Here is a 21,593-nt window from a genome sequence, read left to right as displayed (position 1 = left end):
GTTAAGATTTTTTTTTTTTAATTAGAACATTTTAATATTGCGAATTTACATGTAGAAATGTATTTAAAATAAGTATTTTATCAATATATATGTATTATAGGAGTTCATTAAGTCACGTGATAGGAGAGCGCTAGTTTGTGGTAGTCACGTGATCCGGGTGAAGATGGCGGACTCGGAGATGTGTGTCAGGTAAAATGGAAGAAAGCGAAACTTACAAAGGTTGTTCACACAGAGCTACAACGAAATTTGTAGTCGGATAATGTGTAGATCTATTGTACCTGGTATTTAGCCATAATATGTGTGGGTGATATGTCTTGGACGTGCTGTTTATTTCACATCTAACGGCCGCACGAGTCGGTCGCGTGTGCTGGCTGACAGACCCGCGCGACTGCAATTCAAATGATAATTTGCACAGTTTATAACAGCTTTTAAACAACCGTCAAATTCTTAAACAGTATACGAAATAAACACATTAACCTTGATTAATTGTGCAAATGTTCCTCTTGTTTGAATGTCTTGGTGAGAACGAATTGTAGGAGTTTGAAGTGATGAATGAGTTTCATTGTTTGTGTATATATGTATCTTATTATACATCTATACAGGGTACTTATTAATACAGGATATATATGGTGTGTATATAAATATAATGTAGTTTATAAAATAAGCAATTGATCTGTTAAGAGCTGTCCCGATTTATAACTGTTCTAAAACGTTTTTTTTTTTTTAGTTGAAAATGAATGGCTTATTTCATGAATATGATTTGATGTAGAAATAAATAAATAAAGTTATGTGTGAACTACCTATGTAAGTAGCGTTTGGATGGACTTGTAAACACCATAATGACACACACTGGCTTTATATTACCAGTTCTGGAAGCATAATAATGGCACATTTAAATACTTTTATTTAGGAGCAGCCGAGAGTTATGGACTATCTTGCTGGGCAGATCTGCACTTCGAGAACCGGTTAGTACTCAGACCAATCATTTCTGATGTATTTAATAACAACATAAGTACACAGATTTAAAAAATGATATTTGAGAGAATTCTGTGAAGAAACACTATTAATAAAGCTGTTTTATTCTTAAACTGTACTGATGTTATGATCTTTGATGAGGTATCCTTTTACAATGTATCTCGGTGAGTTCCTGTCCCATCATTTGTGACCTGTGATTTTCTTGTGTGATCCTGCAGGCCCAAATCGAGGCTGAATTGGATCGGGACTCGGAGAGACTGCTGCAGGGTCTGTCCTTCTACAAACCACCCAGGTAACACAACATTAAAAATGTACAAACGTGTAAAAATAAATAACCTCAACACAAAGAGTTTGGCTTTAAGCTAGGGAGATATTATTTAATGATATACATACTCTGTGGTATACCTGTTGAGCACATCCAGTTTTGTTTAGAATACATATAATGTGCATGAAAACAAATATGTGACCCTGGACCACAAAACCAGTCTTAAGTGTAAATTTTTCGAAATTGAGATTTATACATCATCTGAAAGCTGAATAAATAAGCTTGTTAGGATTGGACAATATTTGGCTGAGATACAACTATTTGAAAATCTGAAATCTGAGGGTGCAAAAAAATCGAAATATTGAGAAAATCGCCTTTAAAGTTGCCCAGATTAATTCTTAGCAATGCATATTACTAATCAAAAATGACGTTTTGATATATTTATAGTAGTAAATTTACAAAATATCTTCATGGAACATGATCTTTACTTAATATACTAATGATTTTTGGCATAAAAGAAAAATCTATAATTTTTACCCATACAATGTATTTTTGGCTATTGCTACAAATATACCCCAGCGACTTAAGACTGGTTTTGTGGTCCAGGGTCACATATGCAAATTTTAGGTTTACATAAACAGACTTTTCAGAATATGGAATCTGATTCATTTCTTTCGAATTGGTGATAATTAGTCAGGGTATTATCGTAAACTAAAACCATAAAAAACATTTTCATAAAAATATTTTGGCTATTTGCCAAGGCAGCATTTCTCATTTAGTTTAAGATGAAGTACTAAATTAAACTACAATTAAAATGATTAATTCAAAATGAACAAAAACTATAATAGTATATGTGATGGTAAAATAACACTAAAATTAGTGTTTGTAAACATACCTCATGAAATTTGTCTTTTTGCTGTTGTTGAATATGTAGTAAATGATGAAATGTTATGTGCAGCAAATCGGCTGCAGACAAGCTGAAAGCAGATAAAGACACACCACAAACTCTCAAAGACTTTGGACTCAGGATGAGCAAACTTCTGGTGAGTGTCTGGGCACGTTGTATGTATTTTAAAACCTAGTGAGCTGCCTGCTTTGACCACAACTTAAAGTGCAGCAATTGATTTTGTTTATCATATGCATGTTTTTGCCCAAAATGCTTTCTAGGATGATGTCTCTCTAGGTTTTTGAAAACATTGCACTCTCTCTTATTTGATTTATACATACTGGCTAAATAAGAGTAACTGGATTAAGACATCAGGAGTGGACAAATATTTGTGTGTGTGTGTGCGTGTTTCATGTCAGGGTTTGGATGAACAGCAAAGCGTGCAGATTCTTCAGTGTTACCTTCAGGAGGACTACAGGGGCACACGAAACACACTCAAGGTGAGTACACGCATGTACTGCTGAAGCGTGCACAAACATGACGAGAGCCAGGGGCCGGTTGCATAAAAGGTTAAGACTAGTCTTAAAAGTTAGTCATCTAATTTTTTAATTTGAGACTGGCCATAATATTTTAAATTGAGTTACATGGAATTGTAGATTAGTCTAAGTTAAATGCAAAAATAAGATCGATTACCCCTTTGCTAACTGCTAGTTTGTCAAACTTGTAATTAAGACACAATCTTAACATAGAGGTTAAGTTTATGCAACTGGCCCCAGGTTGTGTGAATAAATAAATAATCCTCCTTTTGTTCCCATCAGGCTGTGCTGCAGGATGAGAGACAGAGTCAAGCTCTGCTGCTGAAGGTTTGAAACGAAATATTGCTTCAATACTAAAAATGACTCTAAAATATATTGAAATGTGACACATGTTGAAATTGGGTTGTACAGATAGCAGATTACTACTATGAAGAGAGACTGTGCGTTCTACGCTGCGTTCTCCACCTCCTCACGTACTTCCAGGATGAGAGACATCCATACACGGTAAATAAGAGATCACCTATTAGACTATCAGCTGTCTATTAGACAGCCAGAAACCAAATGAATTTAATACATAATTTTTCTTTTTAGGCAGAGTACTCCAACTGTGTTGGCAAACTGGAGAAAGATCTGGTGTCCAACTACAGGCAGCAGTTTGAGTCGCTGTCCAAATCAGAAGCTCCAACATGGGAGACGCATGGGAACCTGATGGTGAGAAGATGATATGATTGTGTTTAAAGCAGCATCACCTGTAGAGTTTGACTCAGGATCTGTTCAACTCTGTATAGACGGAGAGGCAGGTGTCCCACTGGTTTGTGCAGTGTCTGAAGGAACAGGCCCTGCTGCTGGAGATCTTGTTCCTGTATTATGCATACTTCGAGATGCCGCCCAATGACCTTTCCACCTTCACACGACTGTTTAAGGAGCAGGGCTTTGGACAGCGGCAGACCAATCGACACCTCGTGGACAAGAGCATGGACGTGCTGGTTGAACGCATTGGGTCAGAACATGCAGTCACCTGATCCCTTTCTTCTCGTGCATCCACAAACAATGTTTTAAAATATCTGAATTGTCATCCTCTCAACAGCTATTTCAGTTCTTTGATTCTTGTGGAGGGGATGGATGTCGACTTCCTGCATAAATGTGCTCTAGAAGACAGAACAGAACAGCATCAGTTTTATGACCAACAGGATATTTGCAAGGTATTGAGCATACGCTACCATACAGATGTTGAAGAACTCTCTTATACTCACCAAGACTGCATTCATTTGATCAGAAATACAGTAATATTGTGAAATATTATTGCAATTTAAAATAACTGTTTTCTATTCGAATAGAATTTAAAATGTAATTTATTTCTGTGATCAAAGCTGAATTTTCAGCATCATCTTCAGTGTCACATGATCCTTCAGAAATCATTCTAATATGCTGATTTGCTGCTCCAGAAATATTTTTTTCTCATTATGAATGTTGAGTACAATTGTGGCGCTTCAGATTTTTGTGGAAACTGTGATACTTTTTTTTAGGATTCTTTGATGAATAGAACAGCTTTCATTTGAAATATAAATCTTTTGTGATATTACAAATGTCTTTACTTTTGATCAGTCTTAATGCATCCTTGCTGAATAAAAGTTTTCAAAAAATCTTGCTAACCCCAAGCTTTAGAATGAAATTACATATTTAGAAATTAACTTTTTTTAAATGGATAATTCTGGCTCTAAAATCTGAATGGATGAACAATTGTTTTACTTAAAAGGTAGAGGATTTGCTTTTTTTGTTTATCAACTGTTGTGTGTGTGCAGGAAGTGGATCAGATGCTGTTGACATTTGGTGACATCTCACACCATGGGCCGGTTCTCTTGGCCTGGGTTCTGCTGCGACACACACTGCATCCAGAGGAAGTGAGCTCTGTGATCAGACGTCTAGGACACACGACGCTGCGGCTCGGAGTCTTTCAGTACCTCACCGACATGCTGCAGGCATTCGGCAGCACTGGAAATAACGTAAGAACAGTGTTCTATCAAACTGCTTAGATTAAAAAGTCTTTCTCTAATGGTGACATGGACCTTTATGCATACTGTCACATGTCTCTGTCTCATTTTAGTGTACAGCGAGCACTGCGCGGATGTGTATATATGGTCTCCTGTCTTTTGTCATCACCTCTTTTGAAGAAGAGACACTCGGCAGTCAACAGGTACAAAAATACACAAACCAACAGACAGAGATCAAAACTTAATATCGTGTTACTGATATTCATTAATAATAAATTACGCATTCATCTTGGATAAGTCTGTTAATTATTCTGTCTGTAGCATCTGATCAATGCAGCATGTGAAGTTCTTGCTGCTCCGAGTCTGGCTGAGCTTTTCTGGGAGTCGGTGAGCAAAACAATTGATGCACATTAAATAAAACACCACCATTTGTAGATTCCCTGTGTTTTCTCTGAAATGTTTGTGATTTGACATTTGACCTCTGGTTGTGCCCTACAGAAGCCAAACATGGGTCTCGGTGTGATTCTGGACAGTGCAGTGGGTGTGTTTCCATATAAGACTGGACCTTTACTACAGCTGCTCACTGCACTGCTGTCTGACAAATCTACAGCTAAGAAGGTAAAACTAAAAAGTTTAAAAAGGCCCTCTTACATATTACATATTTTCTAACATATATATGTATACACTTATACACAATATCTTAGAACTCGTGGACATTTCATGGTCTGTCTCTCAGGTGTACACCTTTTTAGATAAGATGTCGTTCTACACTGAGGCCTATAAGCACAAACCCAACGATGTGATCTCCAGAGAGGACGGCACTCTGTGGAGGAGACAGACTCCTAAACTCCTCTACCCTCTGGGTCAGTGCTGAAAACATATGTTCCTGTGTCTTGACGTCTCTTTGCCTGATTGCATCTGTGTATGAAAACTTGTCTTTGTGGCATTTTCTCTCGTGTTATCTGTATGTTCAGGGGTGGGTCAGACCAACCTGCGGATGCCTCAGGGATGTTTTGGACAGGTGTGTGAAGGAAAGCAGCTGTCTGTGGGTGAACAGGGTTTCCTGGTGCGCTGGGACTATAGCTATAGCTCATGGACTCTCTTCACCTGTGAGATTGAGATGCTGCTGCACGTCGTTTCTACTGCAGGTACGAACACTCAAAACTTACATGTATTATGGGCCCTATTAACCCCCCCCTCCATTTTTCTTGTTTACATTTTTTTTTTGCATTTAAATTTTTCTGAATTCTGTATTAAATTTAATTTTAGTAATCAAAAAGCATGTCTAATTAATTGAAATCATGAAATCTATACAAATTTAACTATTTATTTATAATGAAATTTTTAGGGCTTTATGAAAAGTTTGATTTTTTTCCTCCTAAACTCTCTGGATTCCAATTTAATGATTAAATTAAATTTTAGTAATCAAAAAGCATGTCTAATTATTTGAAATAATGAAACTTGTACAAATTTAACAAGTTTATTTATAATCAAATTTTTAGAATTTAAATTTTTAGAGTTTTAATTTAAGATTTATTTTTCTCAAATTCCGTTTTCCTTTTAAATGATGTATTCTGTTTTAATTATTAAATTAAATGGTTTAATTAATAATCAGAAAGAATGTTAATTAATTTAATTTGTGAAACATTTTAATAATTTAATAAAATTAATACAATAATGGGGCCTTAAGAAATGTTTTTTTTTTTTTTTCAGAAATTCTGTGTTGGCTGTTTTAATTTTACTGGACATTTGATTCAAGAATATAAAACATTAAAAGTTCATCTTTTAAAATGTAATCAAATTAAAATTTAACAATTGCTTTTATTTGTTTAGCAAACAAAGTGCTACACAACAGAGGTTTATTGTCAATAGTCCATATCAAGATTTGATTAAGTGTACAGCCCCACTTTGTATTTATCCAGAATTTGCCATTACATATACTGTAAATTTTTATGACTGGATACATAGTGGAAATCATAGAGCCCTATGTAATTAAAGATGTTTACATTTTGTTAAAATGTTGCTGCCTTTTTACCTGCTATTGACATCTGTCTCGGGCGAATAGATGTGTTGGCACACTGTGAGCGAGTGAAGCCCATCTTGGATCTGGTTCATAAGATCATCAGCACAGATTGGACGGTGTCTGACTGTCTGCTGCCGCTCACATCACGGATCTACATGCTGCTACAGAGGTGAAGTGCACATGTGAACATGAAGACCAAACAGTGAACAATGCATTATCAATGAAACTGACGGTGTGTGATTTGTGTTATAGGTTGACCTCTGTTATTAACCCTCCAGTAGATGTGATCACTTCCTGCGTCAACTGCCTTATCGCTCTGGCTGCTCGGCAGCCTGGGAAGGTAAATGTTCACAGTTATATTGAGTCAGGTTTATATGAAGTGATGATGTAGGACTAAGCAGCCTTTCCTCCTGATACAGGTTTGGTCCAGTCTGCATCACACCGGCTTCCTTCCCTTCGCCTCCACCCCTCTGACTAACATGGCACAGACCATCAGGTGATACACACACACACACACACATGCAGAACTAGTGAACAAGAACGGCAGCATATTCATCTGTTAAAGTCATAGAAACCTGAAGAATGATGTGTGGGTGTGTCTATTTCAGTGCAGAGGGCATGAAGGCGGGTAACTATGGCAACCTGCTGGTATTGATCGAACAGCCCAGAGGAGAGTACAGTGTGACCATTGCCTTTTTAAGACTAGTGACCACACTCGTCAAGGTAATGCATTTATCAGCTGTTATGACCAATCATGTCAAAATGACCAAGTTTTTAGCTAACCACGTATAACTACATTACACAGACTACATTGTAAGGCTGCATGATCAATTGAAATGAAACCAAATTGTTGCTTGCGTGATTATCAAATTTCTTGCAAAGGCTGCAATTAAGTAAGTATATGACTGCATGTTTCAGAGTGAAGCGTGGTACTGTTTTACACACGAGCAGCAACGTTCACAGTTTACGTTTTCAGTCTCAATTTTATGTTTTAGTGTCTCAGTTTAATTAAAAAAAAAAAATAAAGACAGCCATAAATATTATCATTGTAATTTATTTAATTAATACTCTAAATAGTAATAATAATAATTATTATTTAATAAATTATTTAATAATACATCATCTCTTGTAATTTAAATATACAATAGAAAAAAGTAATCATAATATTTAATGTAATATACATTTTATTATATCAGTCTTTTTTTTTTCTGTATTTTTTATTTTATAACAGAATGTTACAACTGTAATATTTTTCATTTAGTAAGAATAATAATAATAATATAATATCACAACATTTTTGGCCAAATCTTGCAGCCCTACAAATAAGTACAACAAACCTGGAGTTTTTTTTTTTTATTATTATTTTTTTAAATTGCAATTTGATTTTTTTCTCCAACCAAGTCATTCAGCCTTACTACATTGGTGGATATTAAGTAATTTTAATGTGTGTGTGTGTGTGTGTTTTCAGGGTCAGTTGGGCAGTACTCAGAGCAGAGGACTCATCCCATGTGTGCTGCTGGTTCTGAAAGAAATGCTGCCTACATATCATAAATGGCGCTATAACACCTATGGAGTGCGAGAGAGGATCGGTGAGCAAACTCGCACAACATTATTGTCTGAAATTCTCAGTTTCTCTTAAATTTACTGGTATTTGCTTAACACTTTCTCTACTCACTGTTCTCTGTCAGGTTGTTTGATTCTAGAGCTGGTTCATGCTATTCTAAATCTGAGTCAGGAGGGGGAGTCAGAGGGCAGGTAAGAGGATGCAGATGATATTTCATTTTCATTTATTTCATGTGGTCTTCATTTGGTTCTCACATTCTCGATGTGTGACCTCTGCAGCGCTCCAAGTCTGCAGTCGTTGTGTATCTACAGTCTGGCCAACACAGAGGCAGGACAGGCAGTGGTCAACATCATGGGTGTGGGAGTGGACACTATCAACATGGTGCTCGCAGCACAGCCCAGCAGGTATGCGATTGAGCTTTTAATATGGATTCAGTCTCATCCTCTTTACATGAGTCAGTGGGTTTGAGTTTGTGTGTTTGTCTGCAGTGGTGGGTCTGAGGGACCTGGTCAGGTTCTGATCCAGACTGTGAAGTTAGCGTTCTCAGTCACCAACAATGTGATCCGACTCAAACCGCAGTCTGATACGGCCTCGCCTCTGGAGCAAGCGCTAACACAGCACGGTTAGTACACACTTCAGCACATGGTAGATGTGAAATATTAGACTGTTAGGTCAGGGATTGCTTTACAATAATAAATACTTAACCTTTCCCATAGATTGTCTGTTCCTGACATCTAGTGATCATGCAAGTGTTTTTTTTTTCTTGCAGGTGGTCATGGCAACAACCTGATCGCTGTGCTGGCAAAGTATATTTACCACAAGCACGACCCAGCGCTGCCGCGACTTGCTATACAGCTGCTGAAGAGACTCGCCACGGTAATGTTCTTGACACGTTGTTGTGGTCTTCATGTGGAAAACAGCTTCATAAAGTGACTAAATAATGTAGTTTTACATGTAAGGAGTGAGTGGTGTTATTGTTTACTCAAACTGTTAAAAATGTTAACATTTTTGTTAATTGGAATAAATTTGAAATAAAAATATTAGATGAAGAAAAAAATTATAATCAAAACTAATAAAAATGACAAGAACATAAAATTACTAAAAATAAAAAATAATTCAGAATATTAAGAAATAATTTAATTGTATATAAAAAAATTAAATATATACATACACACCTAAACCTACCCCTTACAGGAAACTACTGGCAATTTTTTTTGTATGTTTGTTTTGTATGTTTTTTAAGCATTTTGTTCTACAGGGACAAGGGAAGTGTCCTCATAAACCATGTTTACGTTGTAGTACCCATGTTATTATACACACTTGTGTCCTCATAAACCATATATACCAGTACACACACACACACATACAAAAGTAACACTGGTTTAACTGTTTAGTAGAGGGAAACAAGTAGTTGGTTTGACTATAGATTTTAATACTCCAACTGTTCAATATAATCACTGCAAAAAAAAGCTGAAAAATATAAAAACTATTTCACATAACAAATTTAATAAAATTTAGACCTAATTTAAGCTAAATTAAAAACTCAAAGTATAAAAATAAGAGCTAATTAAAATATTAATAAATACTATAATGTATAAAAATAATACTAAAATAACTATTTTGAATAAATTTATAGTAGAATGAATCCAATAATGGGTTTGACCATTGATTTTATTTAATACGCACACTGTTCAATATATTCATTACTAAAACAAAAATAAATAAATAAAAATAAAAGACAAATAGAAATATAAAAAATGTCAAAAGCACAACAAAATACTAAAACTTGAACTAAATTTACACAAATTAAAAACTGAAAATATAAAAATAAAAGCTAATTCAAAATATTAATAAATATTCTAAAGTATATAAATAACCTTAAAATAACACTATTTATTTATTTTGTCATTCACTGTTCAATATAAACAGTATCAGTCATTAAATATCTTGGTTGATGTCTTATAGTCATTCAATTTTTATGGTAATTATGTTATAGTTATTCTAATTTAATAACAGTAGAAGTCCCACCATGATATAAGAAATGTGTATTGTGTGTGCTATGTTCAGGTGGCTCCCATGTCCGTGTACGCTTGTCTGGGCAGTGATGCTGCTGCAATCAGAGATGCGTTTCTGACACGACTACAGAGCAGAACTGAAGACATGCGTATTAAAGTCACCATACTGGAGTTCCTCACTGTGGCTGTGGAAACACAACCTGGACTCATTGAGCTCTTCCTCAACCTGGAGACCAAAGACGGCAGCGATGGGGCAAAGGTCAGAGGTCACAGAAATGCTCATAGAGTTAGTATGCAATGGTGAATGATTCAGAGCAGTGTGTGATTGTCTGGTTTGTCTCTCTCTGTGTGTAGGAGTTTTCTCTGGGAGAGTGGAGCTGTTTGTCAGTGGTGTTGGAGTTGTTGGACTCTAAGCAGCAGGGGAAGTACTGGTGTCCTCCACTCCTGCACAGGGCGGCACTGGCCTTCCTCCACGCACTCTGGCAGGACAGACGGGACAGCGCGCTCTCGGTGCTCAGGACCAAGTGAGTCTCTCACACATGACGCAGTTGGGCAGTGCTTTTTTGCTCAAAGGTCCCTGTTGTCCAACATGGTATTCTGAGGCTTCCTGATATAGGCAATTTCCAGTAATTCTGTCATAATTATGATGACGCTGCTGTTTTCAAGCATTTTTATAAAAGCTAATATTAATATATTAAAGGGTTACTCCACCCCAAAATGAAAATTTTGTTATTAATCACTTACCCCCATGTCGTTCCAAACCCGTAAAAGCTTTGTTCGTCTTCGGAACACAATTTAAGATATTTTGGATGAAAACCGGGAGGCTTGTGACTGTCCCATTGACTGCCAAACAATTAACGCTGTCAAGGCCCAGAAAAGTATAAAAAACATCGTCAGAGTAGTCCAAGCTACGGGAATACTTTTTGTACACAAAGAAAAAAAAGAACGACTTTATTGAGCAATTCGTCTCCTCTGAATTGTTGAATAAAGTCTTTTTTTTTTTTTGCGTACAAAAAGTATTCTCGTAGCTTCGTAACGTTACGGTTGAACCACTGATTGCAGATGGAGTATTCTGACGATGTTTTTCATACTTTTCTGGACCTTGACAGCGTTAATTGTTTGGCAGTCAATGGGACAGTCACAAGCCTCCCGGTTTTCATCCAAAATATCTTAAATTGTGTTCCGACGAACGAAGCTTTTACGGGTTTGGAACGACATGGGGATAAGTGATTAACGACAAAATTTTCATTTTAGGGTGGAGTATCCCTTTAAATTAACTACTGTTCATTTTGTAATAGTTTAAAAAACTATGTGGTTTTTTTAATTAATAACTTTTTTTTATGGGGAAAATAGAAATATAATAATGTAATTTCTGTTATTTTATTTTTTATTATTTTAGTTAAGTTCTTTTTTTTAATATTAATAATAAGTTATTAATTTTATTAATTCAATTAAATTGTTGAGAACCACTGCCGTAGGGGCCATATTCTACACTTTTGTAGCATGTATGTCCACTTACGTTAGTCAAGGTTAGTCAATATCGTTTGGTTGGTTGTAATTAAGCATTAAACTAACCATGTGATCTTTTATCGTTACAGAGAAAAATTCTGGGAGAACCTAACAACTCCTTTATTTGGAAACTTACCTCCCCCAGCTGAGTCCACAGAAGTATGTGTGTGTTTGTGTGCATAAATAGTAATAACTTGAAGACAAAAATGTTCCCAAAGTATTTTATTTCTTGTTTGATTGTTTCTTTGTGTTTCTTTTTATGTAGCCGTGTGTTCTGGAGTCTTGTGCCTTTGTGATGAAGATAATCGCCCTTGAGATCTACTATGTTGTCAGGTATGATCTACACAAGCGTGTAAGAAGCCATACAGCTTATACTCTTAACAGCTGCTTCAAGATTGATAAAATAAAAGTAAAAATGAAAAGAAGTGTTTTGTTTTCTATTTGCAAACCACCAATACAGATTCACAGTTGTCTGTCTGTGTGTGTCTCTTAGTGGTGTGTTGGATCCGTCTCTGAAAGCGGCTCTGGAGAGTTTCAGCAGTAAGCGCCGCTATGAGTTCTGGTCGGATTACGTGCGTGATCTGGTGTGTGTGGCGTGTGACGGTGAAGAGGAGGGTCTGCGCTCTCTGTCCGAGTCTCAGATGCTCATCTCCGCCTGGAGGACACTCTTAATTCTGTCCACCAATCATGTGAGCAGCTACACTTAACTTCACACATCTCACGGTTATACTGCTGGTGTTTATCATAACCTGTCTCGTGTGTTTGTAGTCTGAGGTGATGCATCTGAAGGATGACACTGTCAGGCATAAGCTTTTCATGGACGTGTTGGAAGGGACCAAAGCAGCGGTAAGTTACCTTATACATATGGGCACCCATGACTATATATCTACATATTGCCTTTACTGTTCTTAAATTAAGCTTGAATAATTAGTTATTTTAAATCCTGACTTTTTTTTTTGCTATGTTACAAACACACTTATGATACATTGGTACAAAAACCTCAAACTTCCATCTTTCTCTCTTTCTCAGCTGCTGATGTCTCAGTCTGTTTTCTGTCTGCGTCTGGGATCCATGATGGTCACGCTGCTCCTTATCCTCCTCAAACAGTGGAAAAGGTGTGTTTTTGTAAATGATTGGCTCAGCTTCACGTGTGAAATGAATAGAAACATCTCTGAAATAGAAATGAATAGAAAAGTCAAGGTTATTATTGCAAACTAAAACTGAAACCATAAAAGTAACATTTTTGTTACTTAAAATAAATATTAACTGAAATGAAATATTAAAAAAAAAACATAAATTAATTAATGACAGCTAGTTTCCAAAGCAATGTATCATTTTCATTTAGTTTAACTTGATGTACTAAAATAACTAAAAGTAAAACTGAAATAAAAATTAATAAGAACTATACTGACATAGACAAAAAACAATAAATAATAAAAATGACAAAAACACAAAAAAATTATGAAATGCAACTAAAATTTAAATAAAAAGGGAAAATACAAAAAATTTAAAACATGGCCACATTTACACCCATGTTATTTTAGTATCATGCTATTTTACACACACGTTTTAATTGTGTTTTTGTTGTGTTCTTGTTGTTTTTAAACATTAAAAAATGTTTACTGAAGACAAGCTACAAAAACAATTAACTAAAAAGTCATGATAAAACTCTTCAAAAGAGCGTGTTAACTAATATTGCTGATGTGGTTTGTGTCAGTGTGTTGGTATCCGCTCCAGCTCTACTGCCGCCCCTGTCTCTGATGTTGGAAAGCGTTCTACATGCTGAACAACAGCTCACGGACCGAACCAAAGCCAAACTCCTGTCAGCTCTCATCTTAGCCCTGCAGATACAAGGACTCAATGGTCAGTCTGCATGATTGTTTGGGGAAACACATTCCACCAACTGTGTGCATATTGTTTGTTTTGTTTTAATAATTGTTTAACATTTACTGGTTCAGGAGGAGAGATTACCCAGCTTCCCCAGCTGCTGTTGTGTGTGTGTGAGATGGTTCAGGACGAGGCCCTGGCGTTGATTGACAGCACACGTCACATGATACAGAGAGGTGACATTCAGGAGGACAGCATGGAGACAGACAGCCCACACATCCAGAAAGACCAGCAAGACTCAGTGAGTGTGTGTTTGTATGTATAATGTACACAGAATGTATATATGCAATCCCATGATGTACTGCACTTGACCAGAATTAAGAGAAAAAAAGTCAGAATTCGGAGGTAAGACAGAATTGTGAGATATAAACTACAAATTGTCAGAGATCAGAATTGAGGTGAGTTGCAATTATCTTTTTTTTTTAAATTCTATGGCGGAAAAAAAAAATTGCGAGATGTAAACTCAGAATTAAAAGAAATGTCAGAATTCCATGAAGTAAACTCAGAATTCAGGAAAAACAAAAAAACGAAATCTTGCTACGTTTTATAAGCTAACTGAAACTTGTTATAGCACTTGCATATCATTGTTCTTCTGTTGATTTTGATTGCTTCCACTTTCCTCATTTGTAAGTCGCTTTGAATAAATAGTTTATATCAATATTTTTTTGCCCCATAGAAGAAAAAAACTAAAAAAAGGTATTTATCCCAAAATTTGGATTTTTGGATAAATCACACAAGGAACAAAAATGTACATTTAGAGTTTTTTTTTTTTTTTTGTGGTGGAAACGAGCTTTCATAACATGTTACTATTTAAAGTCTTGAGTATATAATGCATGCTATTCACATACATTTTATAGGCAGTATATTGTGCAGTATATACAGTATGCAGTTATTCCATCATAATCAGTATATCTCTCTGTGTCTCAGGTGTGTGTGTTAGCTCTTCATCTCTCTAAAGAGTTGTGTCGGGCTGATGAGGATGGTGAGCAGTGGCTGCAGGTGGTCAGGAAGCTGCCAGTTCTGCCGTCAGTTCTGAGCGCTCTAGAACTCAGTCTGCGCTCCAAGCAGAACCTTTACTTCACAGAGGCAGCGCTTCATCTGCTGCTCACACTCGCAAGAACACCGCAGGTATACACCGCAAAAGAGGAACAAAAGCCTACAATATTCACCAGGATATAGAAATCTTGAATATGGAAGGTAGCTTAATTATAAAAGTGTGATTTCTAGACATGGAAGAGTCATGTAAATTGATCAAAACTAGATGGATTTTGTTATATATTTTATGAATATACTTCTTTTTTTTTTTTTCAATTTTCAAGTAGTAACTGAACTGTGAGAGAAAATATTTTTTTACAAATTCTTATCCATAAAGGCCTAGTTCACCTAAATATGGAAATTGTCATCACTTACTCTTCCTTGTGTCTTTCTAAACCCATAAGACTGGTTAAAACACAAATGAAAATATTTTTATGAAACCTGGGAGGTTTCTGTCCCTTCATTGAAAGTCCAGGTAGCCAAAACTTAGCAGATCATAAAGGCCTCGCTAAACGAATCCATATGAATCGAGTCAAAAAGGTAATGAACTGCTGATTTTAATGCAAAGTGTATGTGAAACTTGAAGGGATATGACTGCAATATGGGTAACGTTCAAATCATAAACAACATTAAATATGTATTTCATGCCAAAAATGAACGAGTACCACACACTAGGACTTTAGAGAGCATCAAGTGATGACTCAAAAATGAAATAAACTTCTTGATATATGAACAAACTGATTGGTTAAAATGAATGTGTTTGACATGTTCCTGTAGGGGGCAGCAGCAGTGGCAGGTGCTGGAGTGATTCAGAGCATCTGTCTTCCTCTCCTCAGCGTGTATGAGGGTCCAGCTAATGGAGCCACGCAGGTACTGCCTTACAACTGCAACATCCTAATTTTACCTTTTTTTCCCCCCCTTTTTTTCTTCTTCTTTCCTGAGCAGCTCTGTATGATGGTTAAGGCTAGATGGTATACAGATTCATCTACTGGGCATGCGCACATCAATGTCACACTGTACAACAATAATTACTGTTTTTGCATTATTGCAAGGGGTGGGTTTAGAGTCGGGGTAGGTGTAGCTGTTAATAAAACACAATCTAATAGGTAGAAAATTAAATTTATTGTTAGCTTCCGGTTTTAGATGTATCCCTTCTAGCCACAACCCTGTATGACCGCAGCTGTTATCTCTTTCTCTCTCTCTCTCTCTCTGTGTCAGGCGTTTGTGCGGAAGTCTCAGGACGCCCCCAGCTGGCCGGGTGTGTACAGACTGAGTCTGTCTCTGATGGAAAGTCTGCTGAAAACTCTCCGTTACAACTTCGTTAATGAAGCGCTCGACTTTGTTGGCGTGCACCAGGAGCGCATCCTGCAGGTGTGTTTTTATGCCTATGTTTATGTTGATTATATAGATAGAAATGTATTTTTCTTTTTGTTTCCTAAATTTCCATTGTAATTCAGCAAGCTGAACTTTATTTTTCTATATATTTTACTTTTTTTTTTCTTTTTTTTTTGTAGCTCTCATATTCAATAGTGATTTAAATTTTTAATATAGTAACAATCCTATCTGGTTGCAGTGGATTTTATGAGCATAATTTAAAAGCATTACAAGAAGTGCTATAATTTAAATACTTTTAATATACTTAAAAAAAAAAAAATGATAAAGTTCCTACAAATAGACTTCATTTTATATGCAAAATATATATTCTTTTGATTTTGAGGTAAGATATAACCTACATTTTTATGTTGTTGTTGTTTTTTGTTTTCTTGACATTCAAATATAACCTTATATATCCTTCCATCCATCTTTCTCATTTTCTTTGTTTTCTTTGAGTAAGTTGTTGACATTGTTCCAGTTTTTTCCGTTCTGTTCTGGTGTGAGTGTACGACTGCTCACTGAGGATGTTGTGTGTTGTAGTGTCTGAACGCGGTGAGGACGGTTCAGTCTCTGGCGTGTCTGGATGAGGCCGATCACACGGTGGGTTTCCTGCTCCAGCTCTCCAACTTCTGCAAAGAGTGGCACTTCCACCTGCCACAGCTGCTCAGAGACGTACAGGTACACTCCAGCACTTCTGCTTCTTTCCTCGAAAATTATTTCAAAAGTTAATAATTTAAGACAAGTATTTGTACTGTAACTTGTAGTGTGTATATATAAAATACTATGAACTATGAACAATTGAATTCATTCGAATATTGACTTAACATTAGGGCTGTCAGTCAATTAAAATATTGAATCTAGTTAATTACGTCTATAAATTAATCTAATTAATCGCAAATTACATTTGGCTGTGAAAATAATCCCAAAAGATTATTTAATGCTACTTTTTTTCTTAACATAAACTATGAAACATAAAAGAAGATCATTTGAGAAACATCTCTAGTTTTTTTTTTTTTTTCATTCATGCAAGAAACTAAAACTGCCAGCAGGTGGCGGTAAATGTCTTTGAGTCTTTCATTCGATTCCTTCAAATGGCTGATTCATTCAGGAATTCAGTAAACAGCTCACTTTATGAATGGGCCTTTGAATCATTGGTTCAAACGATTCGTTCAAAACATGGATTCATTCAGAAACTAAACACCGCTGTGTAGCTCGGAGACGCACAGCAGTTCTGCTTTAACACAGTAACTTCTTATTTACTGAACTGTTGTACAAAATCACATTGGCACTCATTATACTCAGGACGAAAACAGCACTTGTGTGATTGCTCTCGCTGCTCGTGTGATATCGCTCATCATGTGATATAAATACAAGACCAAAACTCACACAGGAGCATTTTTGCCCCAATATCTTTAATTTTAGGGCATAACTGCACTTATGGAGTTGTTGCCCTGTATAATATTTGTCAACAGTCAACTGTATGAAATGTAAGATGATGTACAGGTCTGAGGGCGGGGCCAGTGCATTAACTGCGTTAAAATATTTTAATCGCATTTTTGCATAATTAATCAAGTTAACGCATTACTTGAAGTCTCCCCTGAGAGTTTGTCTAAAGGGTTCAGGAGTTGATGTTTGTGTGTTTCAGGTGAATCTGTGTTATCTGTGTCAGACGTGTACATACCTCCTGCACAGCAAGAAAATGCTGCATCATTACCTGCAGGTATGAGACGTGACGCTCTGACGCATCGTTAGTTTGTCAGTGCTGTATGTGGTTGATTTATTATATGAGTCTGTTTGCGCAGGCCAAGAATGGGGAGGGGCTTCCACCGGGGCCACACCCCCAGCGTGCCGTACAGCCCGCCTCCAAAGAGCAGAGGGAGGGTGAGAGAGAGGAGGCGGAGTCTAAAGCGCTGCAGGCGGTTCAGTGCAGTCTGTTAAAGATCCTCAGCAAAACCCTGGCCACGTTACAGCACTTCACACCGGACTGCTGTCAGATACTGCTGGACCAGGTACACATCCACACAATATAAACACTCGCCATTCACGGCTGGAGCGTTAAATCACACGTTTCTCTCTGTGTGTTTAGTCTATGGACCTTGCAGAGTACAGGACGCTGTTTGTGTTGAGTTTCACTACTCCTGCTTTTGACTCTGATGTGGCTCCGTCGTTTGGGACTCTCATGGCCACCATTAATGTGGCGCTGAGCATGCTGGGAGAGGTAGTGCAACGCTTTCAGATCTTCTCGTGTAATGAATGTTGTTTGTTTCTGTGCTGATTGTGTCGTTGTGTTTGTAGATTGACAAGAGGAAGGAGCCGCTCGTGGTCTCTGAGGACACTCAAGCACTGAAGTGAGCAGAAACGCTCCTGTGGTGTTTACTGTGCGGTGTAGGTTTGATCTCGATGTCGTCTCATGCTCTTTCTCTGTGATTTCAGGTCTTTGCTGATGTTTTCGATGGAGAACTGCTTCTATGTGTTGATCTCTCAGGCTGTTCGCTGTCTGAAGGATCCTTCAGTTGTGCCCAGAGACAAACAGAGACTCAAACAGGAGCTCAGCTCAGAGCTGGTGAGTCCTTAATTGGGCTTAAGTTATATTCAATTATTTCATTAAATCAACTTTATTGCCGATCATGAAATTATTTGACCTCAAAATCAATTTGTTTCTGTTTTTACTTATCTGTTTAATTATCTACATATTTAAGTTTTTAAAATATTTTAAATTTTCATTACTGTAAGACCTAAATCATCCTGTCTGCAGTGTTTTTTTTTTTCCACAGATTCCTTTTATTTTAATATTTTATTTTTAATTTATTGTCTGATTTTTTTTTGTTTAATTATCTAAAAAAATTTTCTTTTTCTTTTTTTTATTACTGTAAGACTATAATCATCCTGTCTGGACTACGGAAGAGGATTAGGGCCAAGCAATAATAAAAAATAAAACCATCTCGAGATTAAAGTCGTTAAATTACAAGAAAAAAGTTGAGAATAAACACTCGTGTCATGTTGATTTGATCTCGTTGGACAGAGTTACTCAGCGTCTGCAGTGGGGTGGGTTGGGGAGTAGTGTATAATACGATCGATTGGGTTCGAGACCGTCTTTTGCCAAACTCGCTTTTCTTCCTTTTCTCATCACATAACACATCGGAAAAGTGGAAATCAATTGCTTAATGAGTTTTTAATAATGATGTATTAATTTAATAATTTCAATAAATAAAATAATTTTTATTAAAATCAATGTTATTATTGCATCCTGTTAATGTACAACAATACTGAGGTGCAAATAGTATCTGCCACTATTTATAAGTATAAATAGCATCTAATTACTATTTACACTTATTGCAAAGATCTGCTACTTTTACATAACGTAAATAGCTATTTTCACTTAATGTTAGTGTAAATAGCACATATCTAAAATGCCGCTGTTGTCAATTAGTGTAAATAGTACATATAACTATTTTCACTGTAAATAGCATCTATGACAGGGGTGTCCAAAGTCCGGCCACGGGCCGTCCCGTGGATGAATTTCAAACGGCCTACAGCTTGTCTATTGAAATGTAGGCTATTATATATGGCCTGCCAATCATAATTTACAAATCAAGCAGTTTCACAATGTTAACAAGGTGAGGTGACGGCACTAAATTTTAGGCCAGATGTATCAGGAAAGCGTGAGTGACAACAATTTGATAACTCATAAGCGCTGTCATTTCTTTAGCGCACCGAAAGTGGAAGAGCGCTACTCATGTGAAGCGCGCTGCACAGATCATTATTAGCTCTGCCTAAAGACAAGCGCAGAGCAAGCTCAGAACAAATGAGTTTACTCGCAGGTCTCAATCAGGCGACCACTAAACAGCGCTGTGAGACGCGTTCAAGTGCAGAGCCTATATAAATCACAGATGTCACAGTGATTGAAACTAGTTTAAAGGCAGATGAAACCGCGCTGCCATTCTCAACAACACTGACGCGGAAAATAGGAGAAACACTGTGTGACAACAATGCAGTTAGAATACTTTTCAATCCACAAATGAATGTTTAAAATGGATTTACTGTAGTAACACTAAACCTACCTAATTAATACATTATTATTAAACACTAGTTAGGCAGCGGATTTCCACTTTTCCGATGTGTTATGTGATGAGAAAAGGAAGAAAAGCGAGTTTGGCAAAAGACGGTCTCGAACCCAATCGATCGTATTATACACTACTCCCCAACCCACCCCACTGCAGACGCTGAGTAACTCTGTCCAACGAGATCAAATCAACATGACACGAGTGTTTATTCTCGACTTTTTTCTCATAATTTTACGACTTTAATCTTGAGATGGTTTTATTTTTTTATTATTGCTTGGCCCTAATCCTCTTTCATACTGGACAGTGTTTGTTTTACCAGATTCCAGATTTATTATATTTTTATTTACATTTTTATAATTACTTCAGGACTATGATCATCCTCTCTGGACAGTTTTCCACAGATTCCCATTATTTTTATTAATTGGTTGATTAACTGATTGATGTACTTTTTTTGTGAGTTGTTTTTATTACTGCAAAACCATAATTATCCTATGTGGACAGTATTTTTTCCCCCTCTTATTTATTTTTTCTGGTTATGAGCAGTAGGCCAATAAATGCCACCATGATATATACAAAATTAGATTTTTATATCTTTTGATTTTGGGGTGAAATATGACCTTAACTGGTTTTTGACCTATTTGCTTGAGATTCACCCAAATATTTTCATGTTTTCTTTCAGAGTACATTGTTGTCGACATTATTCCGTTTTTTCCGGCGTGGTTCCCCTTCCTCCCCAGCCAGCGGGCTGCTTCCCTCACCGCAAACCAAACCACCTACACCAGGATCCAAGGCCACGCCGGAGGGCCAGGAGCCCTTCATCCAGCTGGTCCAAGCCTTCGTCCGGCACGTCCAGCGCTAGACGCACAATCCCGCTCTGATCAGAGCTCCGTATTAAACGCTGATTCAGAGATCTGAATCGCAGTCAAAGGGAAACTCCAGCACAATGAATCCGTTTCAGTGATTCTGGCTTCGACTTCGGTGAGCCCGTTTGGTGCCAAAGCTCATCACGGGACCTGGACCGCACACAGGGCCTTTTCTATTTAAAAGCAGTTACCTTTTTTTTTTTTTCTCAAAAATACAGACGGTCCTACAGCAGCTAATAAAAACTGTCAAAATACATTTAAATGTTTTTGTAGTTACATGTACATAATTAAAACATGTTACAGATGTTTGTCATGATTGTATGCTATAGCTGTTTTGTATGAAACCTTTCTATGTCTCAGTTGCCATATATTTTGACTTATAACCATAATAAACTGAAAGGGAGTAAAGCTTAACACGGCCCGACTTTTTGAATGGACACTAACATTTGTGCTGGAAAATAATGAAATATTTGTAACATTTCATTTCTAGATTTGGAATTTTTATTTTTTGTGACATTTACATTTTTATATTAGTTGTTGGAAAACATTTTTTAATGCATAAAACCTTATTTTGTTTATTTTTGTAGTCAATCTATGAAATATTAA

General features: G+C 36.6%; 1 protein-coding gene across 1 annotated transcript; it reads left to right on the top strand.

Annotated features, from left to right (window-relative positions):
- Positions 1-117: 117 nt before the first annotated feature.
- On the top strand, positions 118-21,523 carry nup188 (nucleoporin 188). The gene is made up of 44 exons (XM_058758848.1): positions 118-189; positions 911-965; positions 1,194-1,267; positions 2,199-2,283; positions 2,546-2,626; positions 2,945-2,989; positions 3,074-3,166; positions 3,254-3,373; positions 3,451-3,662; positions 3,750-3,864; positions 4,465-4,665; positions 4,767-4,856; positions 4,975-5,040; positions 5,152-5,271; positions 5,390-5,516; positions 5,628-5,801; positions 6,719-6,845; positions 6,929-7,016; positions 7,096-7,172; positions 7,285-7,399; positions 8,145-8,265; positions 8,365-8,431; positions 8,519-8,644; positions 8,729-8,862; positions 9,010-9,116; positions 10,308-10,514; positions 10,610-10,779; positions 11,854-11,923; positions 12,030-12,097; positions 12,258-12,453; positions 12,533-12,610; positions 12,794-12,879; positions 13,482-13,627; positions 13,723-13,892; positions 14,579-14,779; positions 15,464-15,556; positions 15,905-16,057; positions 16,601-16,738; positions 17,706-17,780; positions 17,863-18,069; positions 18,147-18,278; positions 18,356-18,408; positions 18,494-18,623; positions 20,804-21,523. Exons 1-44 carry the CDS (start codon positions 164-166, stop codon positions 20,981-20,983), a joined length of 5,199 nt encoding a protein of 1,732 aa, XP_058614831.1. The 5' UTR covers positions 118-163; the 3' UTR covers positions 20,984-21,523.
- Positions 21,524-21,593: the final 70 nt, after the last annotated feature.

This window comes from Onychostoma macrolepis, chromosome 21, assembly GCF_012432095.1.
Source record: "Onychostoma macrolepis isolate SWU-2019 chromosome 21, ASM1243209v1, whole genome shotgun sequence".
NCBI lineage: Eukaryota > Metazoa > Chordata > Actinopteri > Cypriniformes > Cyprinidae > Onychostoma > Onychostoma macrolepis.
This window is presented reverse-complemented; position numbering and strand designations above follow the sequence as displayed.